This window comes from Helianthus annuus, chromosome 8, assembly GCF_002127325.2.
Source record: "Helianthus annuus cultivar XRQ/B chromosome 8, HanXRQr2.0-SUNRISE, whole genome shotgun sequence".
Taxonomy (NCBI): Eukaryota; Viridiplantae; Streptophyta; class Magnoliopsida; order Asterales; family Asteraceae; genus Helianthus; species Helianthus annuus.
This window is the reverse complement of record NC_035440.2, coordinates 51,425,221-51,449,612: the sequence shown is the minus strand read 5'-3', so window position 1 is coordinate 51,449,612 and position 24,392 is coordinate 51,425,221. Positions and strand designations below refer to the sequence as shown.

General features: G+C 35.4%; 1 protein-coding gene, 1 long non-coding RNA gene and 1 other non-coding gene across 3 annotated transcripts; 2 read left to right on the top strand and 1 right to left on the bottom strand.

Annotated features, from left to right (window-relative positions):
- Positions 1 to 231: 231 nt before the first annotated feature.
- On the top strand, positions 232 to 10,323 carry LOC118481122. Its single transcript, XR_004864454.1, has 4 exons — positions 232 to 647; positions 6,990 to 7,168; positions 8,026 to 8,081; positions 8,551 to 10,323. It is a non-coding gene; the product is annotated as an uncharacterized LOC118481122 (long non-coding RNA).
- Positions 10,324 to 12,156: 1,833 nt separating this feature from the next.
- LOC118481344 lies at positions 12,157 to 12,274 on the top strand. The gene has a single exon (XR_004865551.1). It is a non-coding gene; the product is annotated as a U5 spliceosomal RNA (small nuclear RNA).
- A 6,962-nt stretch (positions 12,275 to 19,236) lies between these two features.
- LOC110869993 (E3 ubiquitin-protein ligase RNF38-like) lies at positions 19,237 to 19,779 on the bottom strand. Its single transcript, XM_022119190.2, has one exon. It carries the CDS (start codon positions 19,777 to 19,779, stop codon positions 19,237 to 19,239), a length of 543 nt encoding a protein of 180 aa, XP_021974882.2.
- Between the last annotated feature and the right edge of the window lie 4,613 nt (positions 19,780 to 24,392).

Sequence of the window (24,392 nt, the reverse complement as noted above, 5' to 3'; positions counted from 1 at the left end):
AATTATAAAAGAAAAATAGATATTATTAATATAAAGGAAATACAATAAATATTTATACAATTTCTAAAATGGAATAGATAAATTATATATCTACTACTTCTAATAAAGCAAAACCAACTTATGCCACATGGCATTTGCTTAAACCATTACTTGCCACGTGACATTGTAATACTCCCTGATGGAAAAAGAATGAGCGCTAAAACGAGAGATATCTTATGCTTATGTCCCTTTCTTCACACGCTTCTCATTCATTCAAGCGTTACTTTTCCTCTTTCCTTTCTATCAAATTGGGGTTTTTATTTCTTCCCTCTTCATCACCTTAATATCATTATCATCAGAGTTTCTTCTCTTCCTCCTTCATCATCCTATGTAAACCCCAAAGGAATTCACACCAGTTCTTCAAGGATTGTTACTGATTCATTCTAATGGAATGATGGATCTTTCAAATGTCGTTGTTCTACAAGCAAGAGGGCCCCAATCATGGTGAATGCAAAGATGCTGAAGATAGTCTCAATCAGGTATAAAATTCACCGATTGTGTTTCAATCCGGTTGATTCGCGATTGTTGTTGTTGTTTCCACATGATTCTCATCTATCTATGATCCATTCACAAACCCTAGATTTCAATCTAAAGCAACTGAGCAAAAGGTATGTTCTCTTCTCGATCTTTAATGTAGTTATCATTCATATATGTTCGTATTTTAGGGTTTTAAACAACTGTTATTCCGTCGAAAATATGAATCTTGAATCGTGTTTGATTTGATGTTACTCATGGCATGTATTTGCTTCTTTCTTTAAACTCTATGGGTTGTTACACACACTTTGGATCCCAGCATATGCATATCAATTTGTGATGCTGACTTAGAGGTGAAAATAAATAAATCTAGAAAATTAAAGTTGAAAGCTTTATTTAGTCTTTATTATATTTAAACTGAGTGTTGTTTTATCAAATCGAGGTTTCCTTTTCTCTTCCATTGTTTTCTTTAAACCCTAGAATTGATTGTTTTTTGTTGAGGCTTGATATTTGTTCATGATATTTGTTCATGATATTTTCTAAATTTGACTCTGAATGTTTCAAGTTTGGTTTATGGACAACTGGTAATTTGGTTAACAATGATTAATTTAGTGCAAATGTTGTGGTTTAGATGATCTTTCATATGTACGACGCGATTGTTGTGGTTTAGATGATTTTCATCGGTTTTGAGATAAAGAGTAGAAAATAAGACATAATGTTATATAATTTAGATAGAAAATACTCTCGGTCAACCAACCAAGCTGACCCGAACCGAGCCGAACTTTTTCAGCCTGCACATAGTTACCCTTTTGACCCGTTTCCTAACCTGGCTTCAGCCCATTTTCTGCCTCTAGATATCTTACATGTGAAAGCACTGGATCGATGACGAACATCAAACATTGCACTTGATTCAAGACATGAAGAACAAAATATGAAGAACAAGATAGAAATATGTAGAAGATGAATCTCTTTATTGATGAATCAGTCATCACAGATTACACAAACCAAAGGAGTATACATCATCTACAAGCTGGTTTAGATCACAAAGATCTAAACCCTAGCTTTCTCTCACTAACACATAGTCTCTCTCTCTAGAATTCACACCAGGAGGCTGAACGAGTGGGAGAGGTGCACCAAGCTACAAGAGTTGCCCTAATCTACACAATACACACATATATATAGGCCAGGGACTAAACCTCGGACAAACCAATTCTACACATAAAACTCAGACAAAAGTTCTCCTAAAACTTGGACAAGTTGTCCAAGGATAAACCTTGGACTAACTTTCAAGACATGTACAATAAAGACCCTAACAATTGGAAGGCATGCACTTTTCACCCAAAGTGCATTAACAACTCCCCCTTGATCAATGCATGGTCTTCATGTGGTCTTGAATTCTTCGTTATGGTTGACTTTAACTTGGACTTCTGCTTTGGTTGACCAGAACTGATAAGCGACAGTTACCCGGCAGGAACTGCACTTACATTACAACATTTTATACTTATTCAAATTTTGTACTAAGCTTTAACTATCATAAATATGTTGCAGGGGGTTGATGCTTTTGCTGCAAGTAGAATGTTCATAATCAAAATTTGTAGTACTTATTCTTTTGATGGTTTCTTAGCTTTCCAAATGTTGCTTTTATTCATCAATTTGTACTCCATTGATCAAATTTTATACGTTTCCACCTTAACTGTTGCATCAGTTCTGTGTGGCATCGATAATCTTCAATCACCGGATACTACACTTAGAGACTCCCCTTTAACTGAAGATATCATGTCAGCTTTCAACTTTGGCTGAGACTTGATCTTTTAGGTAGAGCACAGCGATCTTCAACCCTTCTAATTAAAGACTTGCTGATGATCACATAAGGCCGCTTTGAGAAACCCGAAGAATCCAACATCGAACACTGTAGATCCTCCCCCTCAAACTACTCCCGAATCAAATTAACGCGAACCGACCTACAACTACATGTAGGAATATCGCTCGATACATTAATCTTCAAACCTAACCGGTAGCAGAAAGAAACATTGGATTTCCAATGCCCAACCTTGAACACTTCAAACTTCACAAAGACATGAAGCTCAGTTCGATAAGTTAATAACAAACTGAACTTTGTAAAAGTACATCCACCATCTTGATCAGTGTCTTCAACCGAGTGTCTGAAATCATTTCATCTCGAATCTTCAAGATCCAATCTCGTATCTTCACAAAATCCACCAATTACCCGTTGACTTTCGTCTCTGGTCTCCCCCTCAATGTAAGAACCCCTATTTCGAGAATCCGATCAGTCACCAACTTGGAAGAGGTACCAAGAAGACTAATCTTCTCTACTCTAACCGGCATACGATAAAGGCATGACCTTCAACTAGTTGGCAAACGAACAATTTGCTTCATCACGTTAACACTTGATTAAAACTCGAACAAACTTGACAAAACTCAATCATACACTAGCTCTGTCTTGCTTCATGTTATAAACACTTCGCCATCGGTAAGATTAACACTAAGTTAAGCTCAAAGATAGTAAACATGAACTTGTTTCGATGTAGCACCACGAGCTTTTGATTTACAAAGAAAACAGGAATTTCAAAATTTTTACGCCCCCTTTTTCTTTGTAAACAATACAGAAATCCAAGCAAGTCTTATTCTCTTCACCTCCTCACTTAATCCGGACAACATAAGTACCATAAAACTTTTCAATAATCCGAAACCGACTTCAAGTTTCCAAACTACACATAATTCTGACTCTTAGTTAGTTATCTAGTACCCCAGGTAACCCGGAATAACTAGAAAAACTCGGAACATGCACAACTCGAAACTTCCGAACTACACAAGCTTCTAAACTTAGTTAAAAATCCGGTACCCCAGGTAACCCAGAATTCTAGAAAATTTGGAACTCGTAAAACCCGAAAGCTCTTGAAACCTCGAATTAGATCATCGGAATAGTACTTAGAGTACAAAGAAATTCAGAACAAGCAAAGAAATCCGAAAACCCATAAATTCGATTTTTTTTTTTTTGATTACCTGAGAAATGAGAGTATTAAATCTAACTTTTGTGAAGTCAACCTCTGCTATCATATACCAACATTTTCATGTGGGGGTGTGGGCCCAAGACAATAAAAATTCCATTCACCTCAAGCTCTATTATTATTATTATTATTATTATTATTATTATTATTATTATTATTATTATTATTATTATTATTATTATTATTTTATGTTTTTTTTTTAACATAAGAAGGCTCGCAAAGAAAGAGTCTCATTTATCCGGTTATCACATCACAGCCCCCTCCTCAAGGATCGGGTTTTGAGGTAAACGAAACACAAGATAACAAAAGAAGCAAAGCAAACCAATCCGAATCCCCTATTTGTTTGTTTGGTTTGGTTTGGTTGATATAGGAAATATTAGTTTTGTTATGCACATTCACATTACATCACATGGATTGGTCATTTCTTTCGCAACAGCGCAACTGCAAGTCCTCCAGCCACAAGGCCAACAGCCGTAACAGCCGTGGCAGCAATGCCTATACCAATCATTCCATCTTTCTTGATATGATCTTCAATTTATTTCTTCAGAGTTATTGCCTGCCCCCAGTCTGGTACAATCTCCAAGCAGCGATCAACAAGTTGTCTGCTCCTCGAGTAGTCCCCACTTTGATAATACCCAACAACAAGTAGATACATCTTTTCTCTCATTTGCAACGGGTTGCTAGTGCTAGGCAATGAACCTTCGAGCATGGCTATCCCACGTTGCACATCTTCAGGTCGCTTTGAATGAACAAGAGCCCATAATAAGCGAAGAAGACACTCACTTTTGCTCGGAAAAGCAGAGTTTACAGTAATACTCGGACATGATTGAACTCGGACAATACACAAGAGTATTTAAAACTCGGACTGAAAAAACACAAGAGTGTTTTAAAACTCGGAACAACTGATTTTAGATCAAAACTCGGAACAACAGTTAAAAATCAAAATCAGAACATTGAAGACAAAAGCTCGGACAAGATTGTTTCTTGTTTAAAAACTCGGACAGGCGTTGACTGTTTTAAAAGCTCGGACATGATGAACTGTATGTTTAAAACTCGGACAATGAGAAGATTGCAAAACTCGGAACTACATTGAGACTCTGCAAAACTCGGAGTAAATAAGACTCTGAACAGTACTCTGAACAAGTACCAAACTTGGAATAATTTACATTTAAAAACTCGGAGACACACTTCAAAGAGCTGTTTGAAACTCGGAATTACCTAGCAACTTAAAACTCAGATCAACTGCAAAAACTCGGACTCTACTCATTTCAAGTTAAAAGGTCGGACTGACACACAATTGCTGAGTAATTAAACAATCAACCAAAACTCGGAACACTGAACTCAGAATTAGTTAAAAACTCGGAGCAATAAACTCAGAGATAGTCGGACTCCTTGATAAAACTGTTCAAAAAAAATCGGACATTGTTAACTCATTTCAAAACTCGGAGAGGTATAGTGAAAACTGCTCATGATATCAAACTTTTTAAAACTCGGACATAATGACTAACAGTTTAACACTCGGACAGTACCAAAAGCAGTTTCATAAAAAAAATCTCGGAAATATGATGGACTGTAAGACTCGGACAGCAAAACATCGGACAACAAATCGCAAATAAAACTCGGACAGGTTCAGCTCATCAAAAAGGTTGGTATTGTCTTTAAGAACGGAAGGTCAAACCGAGCTTAGAAACTCGGATCTTAAAATTCGGACTGAACAAAGGTCGGATTACAAAAGCTGTTAACATCAGACGGTTTTAAAAACTTGGACTGAGACTTGGAATCTGAATCTCGGACATGAAAAGAAAATGATCATTGTAAAACTCGGAGTACAACAATCATGAACTTGGTCAGAGTTTTAAACTCATTAAGGTGTCTGAGTTTTTAGTCAAAAGTCGGACCTACTTGGTTAAAAACTCAGACAAGAACAAGCAAGCGCTAAACTCAGACATTTAAATGAAAACTCAGACAAGCTGAAGCTCAGAAGAAACAAGTCTCCGGACTATCTCCCTAGTGTGACTTCACACTAGTTCACCAAAACCCCGGAAACAACAAACACAGAGTTTTAAAACTCAGACAAGTTTAACACTAAGAAAAACTCGGACAAAGCAATTTTGGATCAAACCTCATATCTGCAACAACTTGGAGAACAAAACAACCACGAACAGCTTCTTTTTCTTCAACTTTTCAGCAAAATCTTCAAGTCTTCGAGATGTTTGGCGGAAACAAACATCAAATCAAGAGCAATGGTGATTCAGAAGGCGGTTAGACCATTCTGAATCGGTAACCATGCTCTGATACCACTGTGAAAGCACTGGATCGATGACGAACATCAAACATTGCACTTGATTCAAGACATGAAGAACAAAATATGAAGAACAAGATAGAAATATGTAGAAGATGAATCTCTTTATTGATGAATCAGTCATCACAGATTACACAAACCAAAGGAGTATACATCATCTACAAGCTGGTTTAGATCACAAAGATCTAAACCCTAGCTTTCTCTCACTAACACATAGTCTCTCTCTCTCTAGAATTCACACCAGGAGGCTGAACGAGTGGGAGAGGTGCACCAAGCTACAAGAGTTGCCCTAATCTACACAATACACACATATATATAGGCCAGGGACTAAACCTCGGACAAACCAATTCTACACATAAAACTCAGACAAAAGTTCTCCTAAAACTTGGACAAGTTGTCCAAGGATAAACCTTGGACTAACTTTCAAGACATGTACAATAAAGACCTTAACAATTGGAAGGCATGCACTTTTCACCCAAAGTGCATTAACAACTCCCCCTTGATCAATGCGTGGTCTTCATGTGGTCTTGATTTCTTCGTTATGGTTGACTTTAACTTGGACTTCTGCTTTGGTTGACCAGAACTGATAAGCGACAGTTACCCGGCAGGAACTGCACTTACATTACAACATTTTATACTTATTCAAATTTTGTACTAAGCTTTAACTATCATAAATATGTTGCAGGGGGTTGATGCTTTTGCTGCAAGTAGAATGTTCATAATCAAAATTTGTAGTACTTATTCTTTTGATGGTTTCTTAGCTTTCCAAATGTTGCTTTTATTCATCAATTTGTACTCCACTGATCAAATTTTATACGTTTCACTAACTTACATGATGAATCCCTCAATGATTTCTTCTACTTCTAAAAATTGGCTCCAGATTTCTTTCTGATCCCTTTCGTTCACACTCCGTCACGTCTATTTCGAGTTTAGGGTTTCGACGCATTTTTTAAAGAGGATTTCTATTCAGGTGCGTTTGGACCATGTGCATTACAATTTCAATTTTACAATTGAGTTTTTCAATTGAGGATTTAATGATTTTAGGGTCTTAATAAGTTCAATGAACATATTCTGTGTTTATTTGTGAATTTCATCCCAGGTCTTCAATTCTTTTAAGACCTATTTTTTCATTTTTTTTTATGCAGGATGGATTACTTGGGGCCTCAGGGAGTATTTTCGCAGTGTGAATATGAACATTTGTGAAATTATTGAAGGGCGATTATATTAGCAGCTAAGAAATTGGATGGTTTAATTGTTGCTACAGTAGCTGCAAACTTGCAGACGTGAGTTATGGACTTATGGTGATGATTTACTTGTTGCAGAGGTTTGTCCCCCACTTCGCTCATATTATATTTATCACAAGAGATTTTGGGCCACTTTGTTTTAAATAATAGCTATGAGAAGTTATTCTTCTACAATTAAAGAGGTGATTAGAGTTTTGCTTTTATGTATTTTTTTTCAATTTGTATTTGTATTTGCTGCACAAGTACCTTAGAGGATGTCTGATTGTTGGTAAATTAATGAGCTAAGGTTGATATGGATATCAGTTTGTCAATCATATTATTTTGATTAGCAAATTTTGGCGCTTATGAGAAATTGAGAGGAAATTATCCAAGAAAAAGGTTTAGAAGAGTTTCATGTTTCACTTGTAATTTTTATTGTCTTTTATAGTTACCTTGAGTTTTCCAAAAGGATCTTATTGTTACAAGTCTTAAATCCTGGAAACTTTATGGGCATGATGAACTAAAGGATTGGATAAGCGAAGAGTGCTAACAGTTTTCTGTAGCAGTAGTTTACTTGTTTTTCGTATTTTTTTTCTTGGATTATTATTACACATCTTAGTCAGAACATCATCGTTGAATACATGTTGCTTATGAAGAGATAATGTGTCTTTTGGCATATATGGATTTTCAATTTCTATTCAAGATGTGAAAGCGTGTAAAACATATATTTTCATATAACCATGTTAAACGAGTGGACATCTTTCACCAGTCACGTAAGCAGACCTGAGCAAAGGAAACAATTATTGTCATTGTCTCTATTGCCTTAACATAACTGACAAACGATCTATCTGTGTGATAGTATGCGTCATTAACTTATAATATTTATATCAATTCATATATGTGGATATTGTAATCTTTGCCTGGTGTCGATTGGCCATAACTTCCGGCTGTCTGATAGGGTTATCGCGGTACAAGTGGTCGGACATGGAGCAGAAGAGGGTTGAGGCAAACAAGGTAAGTTTTCGTCAACGATCTTTAGATTCTCGGATTCTTGAAGCTTCTGTTTTAGTCGTATCTCCTCTGTTTTCAGTTATTATTTTAGTTAAATTTAGGTTTACATCAGATGTCCATTCAGTTATCATTTTCCTCCTAAACGGGTCGAATGAGTTAATTTTACTAAATAGGCCCAATAGGACAGTATTCTTAAATGAGTCAACTTGGTCAGCTTTAATGAGCTGATGCTGTTTGATAAAAGTCGCATACATGTATTATTTTTTAATAATTTCATTACATATTGAGCTTTTTTTAACAACGTCAAGCCTTTAACAAAAGCACACATAATATAACTTTTCCTCTAATAAAATGACTTTTTAGTTGAACCATTTAGTATGCATTTTAATTATTGCTACTCATATAAATATCTCAATCGTATGCATTGAAAAATTTGACTTGGCATGGAGACTAATAAAAAATGTTTATGTAGTTGGCTTCAGAAAAGAAGACGAAATTCAAGTATGAATTTAAGCGTAAGATCCCTATCTCTTATTCAGTTTTGATGTTTAGCTTCTCATGCATATAATACATTAAGTCTATTTCAATGTTATCATATGTGACTCTCAGTGCAACTTTAGTTTTCAGCAGGTATTGTAAGCTATACTTCTACCAAGGTGCTGACAGTGAAGTATGTTCCCAATTTCATTCTGAACTCTACATCTCTACCTGTACCTATTATGCCCAACCATGTTATGACCATTACCAAAATGACAATTTTCTAATACAAAATGTCGTGACTCGAACCCGTAAATATAAATTTTAGCTAACAAGTCATAATTACCTCTTTTGGGGCAAAAAAACAGTTTTTATTTAACGGGCCAGTAGTTATTCATTTTTAGAATACTGCAACAAAACTATGAGTTAACCTTTTTAGTAAATGGGTCAAAAACCGTTCTTAGTGAATGGGTCAAAATCATCACTTTTGTCAAAGTGCTTTGTGTTTTGACCTGAACCAATCAAGCATGTACACTATTTCTTTCGCATCTGTACAGATTTGAGTATCAATGCGGCTCAGGTCGAAACGAGTTTTAATTGGATTTGGTTACACATATGAACGGGTTCAAGTCATTATGAGTTTATGTCATAACGGGTCGACTCAAAAAAGGGTTGTTTTGGTAAGGGTCGATACAGGTTTTGGGTCGGTATGGGTTGGTCATTATCATATACTAAATATTAAACTTTGATAAAGATAAAAACTAATGATTAATAAAATTAGTAAGGCTATAAAAGTTGAAGCTTAGACCAAGTGTTTGACCTTTGTCATCAACTGGTCACTGTATTTCCAAGAAGTCAATTTGCAACCAACAAGAAATTCATGAAGATCCACGTTTACTTTTTATCTATTGGTTCAGTATTTTTTATTAGTTTTTACTATACTTTTTTTCTTTATATAAAAAATGTAAGGATTTTTCTGGGATGAAATGATCATTTAGAAAAAGTTTGTGGGAAAGTTTGTAAGCATTGCTACTGTGTGAGATAACTATGGAGGTTTTAGTTGGGTGCATGAGAGATGTTCCAAGGGTTTTTAGCAGGACTCTAAATTATATTTTTGAAACTGACCATATAAGGTGGTAATGTTTTGCACATAGTATATTATATTCACTCAAGTGTTTAGCTAAGCAGTCAATAGCGGTGCTATAGCGGTTAGCAGACCTCAGGGTGTGTAGCGGTCCAAATAGCGGTGGCATATAGCGGTTCCACTATTACCGGCGCTAAATACCGCTATAGCGGTGCTATGGCGGTACTATAGCGGTTATAGCAGTAACCGTGTTTGATTGTGTTAATTCTTAAATTAAATACTTCAAAGTTACTTTTAATATTTGATTTGCAACAGGTTTTTGATAATGGAATGATATTACTATGAATTTTGATATTACTATTAATATTTTTCAAAGATATATTTATATATAGAGAGAGAAAGAATAATGTACAAAAGAGCTTAACGTACGTTAACGTACATGACAGAAAAACAACTTGCATGATTACATTTCCATGCGTTATTATGCTCCCATGCGTGATTAGGTATGCTCCCATGCGTGATTATCACCAAAAAACTAATCCCATGCGTTATTATTTGTTCCATGCGTGATTATAGCCCTGATCTGACGGTTACCAGTGTCGCGTACGTGAAGTATGATAAGCCCTTTTGTATGTTAACCTTTCTCTCTCTCTCTCTCTCTCTCTATATATATATATATATATATATATATATATATATATATAAATACATAAATTATGCATGGTATAAAAATTACCGCTATATAACCGCTCTACCACCGCTATAACCTATATATCATATAGCGGACCTTGACCGCTATTCGATTTTGGACCGCTATAACTGCATAGGTCTTTAGTTTGTTTTTAAACATTTTTGTTAAGTATATTGATAAGTTAAAAATTGCAATGATATGATTAACAATATTCTAAATATGAAACGCAGATTGAAAGTGAACTCAAAGTGTATATTAATGCATAAAACTTCCAAATATTTGACCTTTTTTTCCCATTATGTCTCACATGAAGGGCCACCTTCTTATAGTGAGTTACTATGCACCAACATCGATATATATTTATCTAATACAGATTACTTTTAATGTCTTATTTTCTACTCTTTGTAGTTAGCTTTAGCTCTATTTAAGCAGTATTTATTTGTAGTTCGTTTACATACCGCAATCAGCCTGATGGCAATGGGTAGTTTGATCATCAGAACTTCGAAGAACCTTCGCACCTTAAAAAACCTAAATGCATCAGGTGTAGGTGTGGCAACGACACCGTTCCAGGAGGTCCAGTTCGTTATCTTTGAATTCAATTAGTATATTTGGTTTTAGATGTAATTTTTTATGAGTGTAACTCTTAGTCTTTGAACTATGTAGAGGGTGATGAATATTTGTTAAAAGTTCCTCTCATCTAGAAAAAAATTGAAGAAAATTCTCAGGCCTCAAGTTTAGTGGAAGGTGATGGTGATACTAATGGTATAAATGCAGTTTCTTTTAAAAGCAAGTTGAAGAAACGGGCATCGACTGTCACTGTCTCAGTTGCAGGAAACAATCGTGTACATGGTTGAACCCGAGCCCATATAACAAAGTGCTAAAAGGAGCGTGCATTGGTAACAAACTTATTTTTTGTGGACTTTTTATACAGATACTACTTCAACAACTTTTGCAAGAGAATAGGCACGAGTCGAAGAGAGATATATATTACATGCATCCTTGGGTGTTCAACCAATCCAATTAGCTTCTTTTGATACATCAAAGGTATATATTTAATTAGTTTCCATTTTAGTTTAAGCATTCTTAATGTTTTCCACATTAGCCAAAAGGTGTTGTTTCTAAGACGTCTGGGTTAAATCTCAAATGATAAAAACAAACTTTATTGATTTAGCTGAAATACGAGATGGTTATTTTTTGTAGTTTTTAAATATATGCTACTTTTTCTTCTGGCGACTTGACCAGTGACTACGCTTGGTTGGATTTTTAGCTCACAAAGATCGTTTATAAATAAAACGAGTCTGAGTAATCATGATATAGGGAAAGAAGATGCAAGACATGTGGATAAGAAACACGTGGTGTATTTAAAAAATCTTTAATGATTTTTGATTTTTTTTGTATTTGTTTTTTTAGTTCATTGTTATTTAACTTATGACTGCACTAAGAAAATGAGATTCCCTGCAACTCAAGGATCAATGGAATAGCATCTGTAGCACCAAAGACTAATCACTAATGTACATAGGCACCATTATTATAATATAGAAGCTCATGATTTTTTTAGCATCTTACAGTGTTATTTTTAGCTACATGTATCACTTATGTTATCATCTGATTATGCCATGATGTACAGGGTTGAAAAGAACAACAAAGAGGCTGCTATCAAAGTTATTGATTTGGAAGAATCGTGAGTGAAGAAAGGTAGATGCCCGGAGGCTTAAAACCGGGAAAATTAGTATTTGTTGTTTATCCCACATAGGTTGGTTGGATACCAAACTTAGAAGTGAAACCCAATATGTAAGACAAACAGGTAGGGGTCTTGAAAAGCAAGCAGCCACGCAGTGAGCACAAAAGGAACTATTCTTTCGCCTTTTGCTATAGAATACCATGTGCTCGCTACTTCAAGTGACATGTGCCTACTTTTGGGAGTCCCTTCTTTTATTAGAAGGCTTCAACTAGAGATGAGTAAATGGTACCGGATACCGGTTCAGAACCAGTACTAAATTTACCGAACCGACCTGATTTCTGGTAACGGTTTTTACATCAAATGTGGTGTATAAAGGAATCTTTAATTACTTGTGATTTTTGCGTTGCTTTCTTTTTTCATTTCATTGTAGTTTACTAATTTCATTAGTACTTGAATTTTTATTTCTATCAAAGGATTATTTCAACAATTTTAAGTTATATATTTGTATGTTAGTCCACCCATAAAATTCGCGGGTTCTTAAACTATTATAAGTGTATTACAAATTCAGCTAAATGATGTTTACAAATGTCTCCTTAAATTGGAATGGGATGGTAACAAACTACATATTAGGCAACTTAAATGTATATTTTAGTGTAAATAAATCTAATTTTAAGTTGATACACCATGAGTTTTCATATATTCAAGCGCAAAATATAGTGGTATCTTGTGATTTAGTTTCGATATGCTTCATCAATGCTTTATGTTACCTTTTCATTCTAAAGTTTTGTTTGGTGTTTTAATATTTGGTCGTCAATCTGGCGAGCCTTAGACGTGAAGCATAACTTTGGAAAGGCCTAGAACAAAAATAATGATCTATATGGGCTTCAATGCCAGTAGATATTATATGTTTGTGTTAAGCCACCCGCGAAACTCGCGGGATCTTAGACTAGTAGTTAAATAAAAGGAAAGGTAGGTGATAAGAGCATCCCTAATAAGGGGTGTTTTTTTTTTTTTTTTTTTTTTTGATGTTTTTATTGTGCCAAGGTGGCATTGCCCCACCAATCACATACATTCTCTCTCTTGCCCTATATTATCATCCAAAAACAACACGCTCTCTCCTCTCTTCTCTCTCCTCTTTCTGCTTTCCCTCTCACAACACATTTCTCTCTCTTCAAATACACTTCAAATACATGTTTTTTCCTACATACACCACCACACATTCTCTTCTCCACCTCACACACTCTCTCATCCACCACACCTTTCTTTCTCCTTAAAAACATCAACACATATCCTATTGTGGATGCTCTAAGGTGGATAACGAAATGATGATTTATAATGATGGTAGTTTGGAATGATGTGACATGCTGACTAGGAGGTTTGAATTTTAGACCACGGATGCTCTTAGTAATTGTAAGCGAGTTTCCAAAGTCACTCATTAATAAAATTCGAAAACTGCTTAAGTCCTATTTGTTCTTTTGTTCATTGTGAGCATTACGAGAAAACAGATCAATTGCGACTGCGTTTTCAGTTGCAAATCCGTTGCAAAACTTTTTGCGACCGATATACGACCGGAAATGCGACCGAAATTGACCTAGTCGCTAACCAGATTTTGCGACTGAATTTGCAACCGGTGCAAATTTGCGACCGCAATTTAACTAAGTTCGACTTTTAACTAAATAAAATCCAAACTCAAATCTACTACTCTATTTGTGAGCACTCTACTTGTTTACTATTTTTTTATTAGTTATTTATTTGTTATACACATAATCTCTTCTCTGTCTATGTATTTGTAATAGTAATTAATTAAGTATAAAACACAATACATGTTACTTGGCTAGTTTAATTATAATTATAATTATTTAAATGATAATACTTATTAGGTAAATGTATAAATATATTGTATCAAATCAAAAAAAATATATATTGTTGAAGACGCACTTACTTAAACGGTTACAAGCCACAAGTCAGTTATACAATTTGCTCAAGTTATATTCGTATATGGGCTCTGAAGCAGAGTCGCACACCCTCTGCCAGTACGACAAAAATTTCTCTCAATCTTTTTTATTGAACCCTTGCTTGCAATGTTTAAAGAGGTTTTGTTTGTGTGAAACCAACATAGAAACCTAGACACGTTCGGGAATACTTTAGCACAGGCGTTAATTAGGGTTAGCTCTCTATTCGTGACTATCACACGGGGCATCATACATTCATGCAACATTGACTTAATCCTTTCAAGCACCCACACGAAGCTATCCCTTCGTTCTTTGCAAATAACATCATGTGCGACAAAAAAAGACTTGTTGGTCGACGTCAAACCCACAACCTGGACAAATGGTATGTTGTAGATGTTTGTTTTGTGCGTCCCGTCGATCAACAGCACATGCTGGAATGCACGCCACATAGTAATCGAATGGGGATTAACAAAGAAAATCTGTGTTACGAGATCTGTTTTGGGTTCCCATCGGGTGTCGTAAATGAATTGGTTTTCATGCAACATGTTTTCCAGTGCCTGTATCGGAGTCTTTCCGTCCATCTGTGATGCTCTAATTTTCTGGACCGCATTTTGCACGTCTTTCCGAACATGAAGGCTGTCGGAGAACTGCTTTCTTAGGGTTTGAAATATGTTACGCGGCTCCATGTTTTGAGCTGTCAGCTGCTCCACCAGCCTGTATTCGACTTCAGTAAATCTTCGCACAAACGCATGGCCCAACAGACTCTACGCAGGTTCATGGTTACGTTTCGAGTTGTCCACTACTAAATCCCACGTGTCATTCGTCACGTCCCGCACAACGAGTAATGAAAATGGGCAACCAATTTTTTTGCTACCTGCTTTCCTAACTGTTTCTTTACTACGGTGCTCACCACCACGGTCGCACACAAGCCATACCATCCCCGTACTACCACCAATATTCTTCGATCAACGGGTCATAATAACATAACCATTCTCCTTTCCCGTTGCTTGTACCCAATTCTTCAGATCAATTAGAGACATGAAACGCTAAAAAACAGTTACGTTACTTCACAAAAATAAAAATAATATCAAGAATTCTAACAACAATACAAATAACAACAACAACAACAACAACAATAATAATAATAATAATAATAATAATATTTTAACAAAAATAATTATTATTTTAACAACAAGAATAATAATAATGATAATAATATTAATATTAATAATAATAACAATAATAATAATAATTTAACAATAATAATAATAACGATAGTAATAATAATATAATTTTAACAATAATAATAATTATTATAATTTTAACACTATAATAATATTAAGAATTCAAACAATAAAAAAATATTAACAATAATAATAATAATATTTTAATAATAATAAAAATTATAATTTTAACAAGAGTTAATTACATAGTTAGTCCCTGTGGTTTGCACAAAATAACATACTTAGGTACTAATAGTTTAAAATCACCTTCTAGGGTATTAACTTTTCATTTTTAACGTTTGGGGGTATTAACTTCTAGGGTATTAACATAGTTAGTTCCTGTGGTTTGCACAAAATAACATACTTAGGTACTAGTAGAATGTGATTTTAAATCTACAAATAACGTTAATACCTCCAAACGTTACAAAATGAAAAGTTAATACCCTAGAATGTGATTTTAAACTATTAGTACCTAAGTATGTTATTTTGTAAAAACCACAGGGACTAACTAAGTAATTAACTCTTTTAACAATAATAATAATATTAAGAATTCTAACAATAATACAAATATTAACAATAATAATAATTATTATAATTTTAACAATAAAAATAATATTAACAACAATAATAATACAAATTTTAACAATTATACAAATATAATATTAACAAAAATATTAATAATATTTTAGCAATAATACAAATTATAATATTAACAACAACAATAATAATACAAGTATTAATGTGATATCTGAATAATTTAAAACGGATTACCCAGTTTAGAGGGTTGATAATCATCATACAGTGGTGTGTTCGGAGGCTCATCACTGTATCTACCGTATCCTCTGTATCTATTCGAATTATTTATCTGGTTGCATGTAAGAAACTTCACACCCGTATCCGTAATCCGGATACGATTGTTGTGTCAGGTAATATTGTTCATCAACAGGGGCATTCTTAACACCGCATCCGACGTATCCATCCGGATTACCTTGTTGCACGTACGAAGATTCACACCCGTATCCGTAATAAGGATACACTTGATGCGCCGGGAAATTGTAGACCAATTTCCTACAAATTTGGCTGTCACAAAGGAGACAGTTTTCTAGTAGTGATGGTTCATCAACATCAACAGGTGTAGTCAGAGCCTCGTTCAAGCCTGACAACTATATCTTTTGATCAACAGGAACGCCAGACACAACCTCGTTCTCATTATCATCATTCACTCCCCACGAGTCGTTAGAATACTACTTACAGAAATAATTGTTGTCCCAAAATGATGCCATTTTAGCTCCACAGTCGTGCGATAAATTATAACCGATGAAATGAAGAACAATTGGTGTTGTTTTGAATTCGTAGGCAAGGCAGATGGATGTCTAAATACTAATTTGAATTCACAATTATCAGCCTCATATAGCTCTATACGCGGCATATACCTTTATTCACGTACCTAGACAACATCGTATCAATGTCAAATCTGTCTGACATACGCTGAGTATAGCTCTATACGCAGCGTGTAGATGCCTCGTATAGTGGCTACGTATAGCTCTATACGCAGCGTATGTCAGATAGATTTGACATTGTACAAGGTTGTCATGTACCTACCTTGTACATACGCCGCGTATAGAGCTATACGCTGCGTATAGAGCTATACGCTGCGTATAGGTACCTCGTATACAGGAATCATATGGCTCTATACGTAGCGTATATATGCATGACAGTGTACGAAGTTGACTGGGTGGTCGTGTACGTACCATGTACCTACTACAGGTAGGGTTTCGTGTATAAATAGCCATATTGATGTGCCAATATGCAGACCCTATAGATATAGATTTGTAGTGTACATTAAACTACTATTATTTAAATATATTTGTGTATCTACCAAAGAAATAAAATAAACTTGTTCAATTAATATTGTTACAAGTTTTATTACTATGGGTTTGACAATGAATTTTAAAACCGGAACAATAAACGTATCTATAATCTACATGGATCAATCAGGCATCGACCCTAGATTTTAAAGCTTGAACAGCATTCAAATACAAGCTGAAAAATAATTCAAATGAAAGTAATACAAAAGAATGAATCATAGAGTTGGTGATACTCATGTTGTTCCAAATGTCTAGCTTGAACCAACATATTTTTTTTTTTTTGAACGGCAGCTTGAACCAACATATTAGAGATATGTTTGATAATAGTTTCTACAAAAACCAAAAAGACTCGTACGAGTTTTTTTATATGAACTTTTCGTCAATATTAGTTAAAATTTGTTAGAATATATAAACTAAACTATATATATTATGTTATTATTTTAGTATTTAGGTTAGGATTAAGATTTAGATATTATTAAACGGTTGGTAATAGGTGTGTCGGTTGACAAACCGTCACTACCACCGTATATATATGATGTATTCGCTATTGTTTACGGTTACCAAGACAATTCAGAATTATCAATTCGAATTGTCCATCCTTTAATCTTTTTGATCTCTGCATATTATATAATTGTGATGTTCTTCGAATTCTGTTCTTGATATCCAATATAGTGGTATCAGAGCATCAGGAAACGATCCCAGGGATTTCGAAACGCTGCGCAAACCGGAATATCAAGAACAGTCAAGGAAAGAAAGACGATTCAACACAAGATTGTTGAAAAGGAATTAATTCCAATTTCGATCTAGGGAGGAACAAACACTAGTGAGCGATACCGGGAGAACATCCAAAATATGGTTATGATTTGTCTGTTACACGGGACGAATCAGATTTAAAGAAGAGCGACATATGCAGGAAGTCGATAAACATGGAAGATCTCTTTCTTAAGAAGAAGAAGAAGAGAAGATACATGTTCAAGAAACAGGGGAAGAATCAGATTTAAAGTGAAACAGAGGAAGGAGAAGGAAAAGAATTACGAAACGAAGAATCATCGCAGAATTACTACGACCCAGAATTACGAAACGGGATTAATTTGATTCATATATGACACCGAGTTCATACTCTCATATATGGAAAAAGGAATTAATCGAGATGACTCCGCATGGCGTAGAGTAAAAGATGACTCCGCATGGCGTTGAGTAGAAGATGACTCCGCATGGCGTTGAGTAAAAGATGACTCCGCATGACGTTGAGTAGAAGATAGACAGGAGCGATGATGAATATACAATTGCCGGCAACAAGACATTCAGATCCGACATGATGTTTCCATTGCCGGTAACAAAGAAAGATAAATACAGAAGAAAGAGAGAGACGGTGAAGAACGAAGATGTTTCAAGAATAAAGGCAACAAGGCATTCAGATCTGCAGAACGGAAGAAAGATAATATGAAGACAACTACTCTTCAAATTTATTAGGAAACTGGAATGCGGACAAACGTTTTATTAAACGAAGGAGGTTTCAATGTTCCCAGGATTAACCAAGTTTAGTTTAGGGGCAGGTGTTAGAATATATAAACTAAACTATATATATTATGTTATTATTTTAGTATTTAGGTTAGGATTAAGATTTAGATATTATTAAACGGTTGGTAATAGGTGTGTCGGTTGACAAACCGTCACTACCACCGTATATATATGATGTATTCGCTATTGTATACGGTTACCAAGACAATTCAGAATTATCAATTCGAATTGTCCATCCTTTAATCTTTTTGATCTCTGCATATTATATAATTGTGATGTTCTTCGAATTCTGTTCTTGATATCCAATAAAATTATCTCTCTATTCTAACATCACATAAATATATAAAAGTCTTAGTTCCTAAATGCATTATGAAATTCCGAACATTAACGCTGCTTGAGATTAAACATTAGTGTCTCAAGCTTAGCTAAGTTTGAGCTCTACTCATTTGAGTTAATAAAACTTAAACTTAAGTTTTGACTTATTTTCAGTTAAATCATTAAGCTTCTACAAAAATTAGTTAGTATTTGACATGAGCATATAGAGATATATCAACCCTAACTATATACTTATACATGTTAATGCAAATCACACATATATCAATTCTTGTATTTTGATGATCAAACATAACCCAAAACACACTAACAGCACCCTAAATCTGCATCATATTTCCGCTCTACAAATTGGACAATTTTGCTTCAACTGCAGCCAGTTCTCAATGCATTCTTCATGATACCTATGTTCGCATTCTGTCAGTTCCAAGCCGTCACCCGTCTTGATTCCTACCAAACAAATGGCACAAACCTCTCCTTCTTCCTCTCCATCCTCAACATTGTTTCCATTAATCTCGACCGAATGTTCAATAATCTTTTCCTTCGAGAAGTCCTTTGCGCTAACAGACGGTGTTATATAACGTGCAAGCTTTACACATGTTTCATGATCCAACACATGCGATCCATCCAATGGTACAAGAGCGGGTACTGATCCTTGATCCGTTTTGAGTTCCATCGAAAGAATTTTATACTCGGGTCCACCATCGTTGAACACAGATAGGATGTCGTCACAGCTTTGCAACATCCTTATCTGCGTCGGGGAGGGATTGATAACGAGAGGGCTATGCACACGCTCACCTGGTCGTGCTTTCACGAGGACAATCTGTCGGGATTCTGGGAGTATAATCTGGTGTGAATATACTGGTGAAGCCATAACTTTTCGTCTCTAAACTTGTGGATATATATCTGGGAGGAGAGGAGCGAAAACCCTAATATGTACTATAAATAGAGCTTGAAAGATCTCTACCGAAGTTAAAGAACGAGAGTTAATAGGATTTCGATGCATGGTAATATAGTATCTTTTTTGTCATCAAATTTCGGCTTTAATTAAATTTGTTATCTCATAATTATTAGGTATCCAACAAAAAAAGTAATTACCTCAGTACCTCCTACTCGTATCTTTTCTTGAAAAAAAATTAGTATCTTTGATTTTCTTGAAAAAAAAATAATATCTTTGAAACAAACACGTTAAACTTTCTTAAAAGATTATTAAAAGTAAATTGCAATTAAGTAAGAACAAGTGGAAATTTCTAACGGCATAAATTCGGTCCGTTAGTTTTTTCATTACGATATTGGTTCGGTTATTATGGTATCGGTATGATACTAAAACTTGCTGTCGTAGCTAAAAAGCAAAACCAAAAAGTAAGTCGTGATATGCTCAAATAGATATTAGCAAGTATTAAAAACCATAAAAACCAGTATCAATGATGTTGGTCCCGATGTTTTTTAGTCAGAGTCGATGTGGAATTGATATTGTTGGGACAGTATCAGTTTGGTTCCAGTGTCGAAACACGCTAAAGCACTAAGAGCATTCACAATGGAGCCTCCATTTCTATGTGAGTGTAACTTATATATTTGTAAGGGTGATTGTAAATTGTTGTGGGTGGAGGAGAGAGAAAAAAGAGAAAAAGTTAAATTTCATTGGTAAATTTGGAGTAGATACTGTTCACCTCTATAATTTTTTAATATTTTTTGAAAATGGTAGTGAATAGAGGAGATAGAAAAGGTAATGATAAAAGTATGAAAAATATTATTTAATTGAAATGAAGAAAGAAAATGTATTTTTTTTGTGTAATTATAGAGATGGAGTAAGAGGTTTACCAAAATCTCTATTTTTTATAGAACTCTGTTAAACAGTTTTTTTAACCAAAATCCCTAAAAATGATACTTGTACCACTTACATCTAGTTTAATTAGACGGTATTGGTTTTGTCATCGAGGTAAAGAAGAAAAAAATCAACTATATCTGTCATGTTTGATTTTGATTAAAACTTTTAGCGAAACTTAGATAAAGTTAATCACATCACAACGTTATATTCGGAACATTATAAATCATTACATTATATTATTAGAATAACGAAAATGGTAAATGACATCAATTTATAGTTAAAAAAAACTAAATGTGAGGGGTGTTTGATAACATATATATTGGTATTTTGATTAGGGTAAATTACAACTTTTCGTCCTTTATGTTTGTACCGTTTTGCAACGGATAGCTTTAAACTTCAATAATTACAGTTACAGTCCTTTATTTGCAAAATTCATTACACTTTACGTCCTTTAACACTAACCTGATTAAAATTTTCTTTTAAGTTTATTCACTTAAGGGTGTTCTAGTCAATTCATATTTTCATTTAAATGTTTTAATAAATAAAGAAATGCATATACAAATCATCTTCTCCAATTTCCTAACCAAACCCTAACCACCGCCCAACCTCTACAACTCCCTTGTAACGCATGCGTCCCTGAACTTTTAGCTATTGTCAACTTTAGTTCCTAAACTATGTGATTCTTGATACTTTGATACTTGTGAATCTTAATGCTATGATTCTTGACTCTTGAATCTTGATTCTTGATACTTAACGTTATAAGCTTGATACTTAACTCTAGATACTTGATTCTTGATGTTTAACTCTAGACACTTGATTCTTAATACTACGAAGCTATGATTCTTGATACCTGATTCTTAAGACTTGATTCTTGATACTTGATACTTGGAAGCTAGATTCTTGATTCTTGATACTTGGGTGCTTGACTCTTGAGACTCGTGAAACTTGAGACTTGGTTGAACGAGAGATTGGAGACTTGTCACTAGCGGAAACTATGAAACTTGGAAACTTTTATGTTAACAATATAATCTAGTTATGAGATACTATTACACAATAATACGCAACGCAACACTTAATCTAACTCGCAAAACGAACCAGAGACGGGAAGCGGAAAGGATGGGATTGACCGAATGGCAATCCGATCGGAGGGCCGCTCGATCGAAGTGCCATCCGATCCGCTGCACACCGCCTTAATCCCCACTCCTGCACTATAAATAGTACCTGTCACATCATTCTTCACTGATTTGACAGCCTCCTTCGACCAGACGCACGCTCTCTCACTTTTCTTCCATTTCTAGCGATTTCGGTATGTTTTACGCTAGATTCTTGTACATCTTTGATCTACACACTATTCTCTATGTGATTCATCTTTGAAATCACACTTTTCACCGTGAAATCTCCGAGATTTGAGCTCTTGAGGATGACGTCATCATGACTGTTGGTACAAACAAGATGTGTGATGTCATTCTTGTCAAGATCTAGCTCAGATTTGAGAAATTTCATGAGATTTACATCGAATCTTCACCAAATCTAAAACTTTTCAGCTAAAACCTATGTTTTTCTTCATCTTTTCTTAAACTTTTACTTAAAACGGCGGAATCCAGAGCCAAACGGACTGTAGACTTAATGGTTAGTCTGGAGTCGGCTTGGAAAAGGATTGTTGTCAGAGAAGATGACCGGAGTACGGATTCCGACATAAGCATCGTCAAGAGCAGACGACTGATCGGACGGGGTGATTCCCATCCAATCATACCGGCTAAATAACGACGTGTTTACCGTTGTCCCAATACGTACCATGTCGTCACCATTAAACTCGAAACATAGAACTTCGCAAGGTGGTGAACGGGACAAGGCCCTCCCAATCTAATGGCAATCCGATCGGACTGTCGTTCGATCGAACAGCCATCTGATGGAGGTAGCATGTGTCTCATAACCTCTAAAATACTTGAACCATTTTAAATCAGAAACTACTTTGAAACTTTGGAAGCTTCCACAATCGAATGGTAATCCGATCGAACTGTCGTCCGATCGGATGACCATCCGATTGAAGTGACCTGATATGAACACTTGGTTCATTTTTTAAAAACTAATCTTTGGATCGAGTAACCATTCAATCGAATGGCCATCCGTATGGATGGCGATCCGTCCCAGCACACATATGTCAATCGTCCGGATGACCATCCGATCGGATGGCCATCCGATCAGGTGACTGACCCGACACTTACACGAATCTCGTTATTATGTCAGAAGCTTATCTATTGTAATCTAATCAGGCTAAATCTAAAGAGCTCCCTTTGATCCAATAACAGTTAAACTGTTAAGCAATCACTATGAGTATACTCGATCCCTTTTTGTCTTAAAATTTGGGATGTAACATGTATTCTATGAAACTTGAAACTTGATACTTTTGAATCTAAACTCTATCCTATGTGAATGTGATACTTGTGACTCTTGATTCTTGATTCTTTATGCTATGTGAACGTTTAATCCAGAGTGTGTAGTTCCGCTTTAACAATAGTGGCGCTATAGGAAGATGCACCTCCCCATTATTCTCAGGGGTATTGTTAGGAGGATTCTAGTTTTCCTTGAGTCTTGGGAAAACACCAAAGCATCGGGACACTTGGACTATCACTTGGACTGCGAACACTAGCATGGCTGAAACTATTTTATTCATTTACATTGAGGGTATGAGTCTTTTTAATCTATTATGCTATATACTCAAAGTTGTATACTCGCCGGTACATTTTTGTACTGACTCTGTTTTAATACATGTTGCAGGCTGATAGGATGCTATGGAAACAAGTGAAACAAGCTAGGATTGATGCTTAGAAACTCGCCTAGTTTAATCTGTCAAACTTGAAACAATGTTTTATGGTTATATTTGATACTCAGTCTTGTGTTGTTGTTCTAGACAAATTTTGCATGAAACTTGTTTAATCTATATCGAAACTATTAGTGTTATGGAATCTCGTGAGCAATCTGAACGCTTAGTGCCGCACCCCGATGTTTCCGCCATCGGTTGGGGTGTGACATCCCATAATCTCTATACCTTTTCTCCACCACTACCCAACCACCACCCTTTCCGCGGTGCCAGCCTTCACATCTCCGCAACGGAACCAACATCTTCAACCACCACACAAGAACATAATGAAAACGGAAGCAACAGGAACACAGATACGGACTCGGTCGTTGAACATCTCTGCTGAACGTCTCTGCAACAGGAACACAAATACGGACTCTCTGCTAACTACCGGAATTATCATGTCATTGAACGTCTCTGCTGGACTGCTAGGAGAATACGGTTATTCAGACGTGTGTTGTTGCTTCATCTCGTATTGTGTTCTCAGGTACGTTTTGATTACTTTCTGTTTTGTGAACAAACGTCAAGATTACACATACATTTGAATTGAATTGAATTTTGGAGTTTGTGTGTTGGAGATGTTAAATCTGTGACTTGAAGATCACGTGATTTAGTATATAGTGATTTAATTGAAAGTGAAATTTGATGTGTCTAGGGATCAATTGATGTGAAGGTTGGCACTGGCGGAAAAGGGTGGTGGTGGAAGAGAAAAGGTATAAAGAGAGGGGGAGTTGTAGAGGTTGGGCGGCAGGAGGATGAGGTGGTGATGGCAAGATGTGGTGGTTAGAGTTTTAGGGAA

Bases quoted from the DNA above. Each gene is read 5' to 3' on its own strand.
- LOC110869993 (XM_022119190.2), bottom strand. From the start codon at position 19,779: ATGGCTTCACCAGTATATTCACACCAGATTATACTCCCAGAATCCCGA.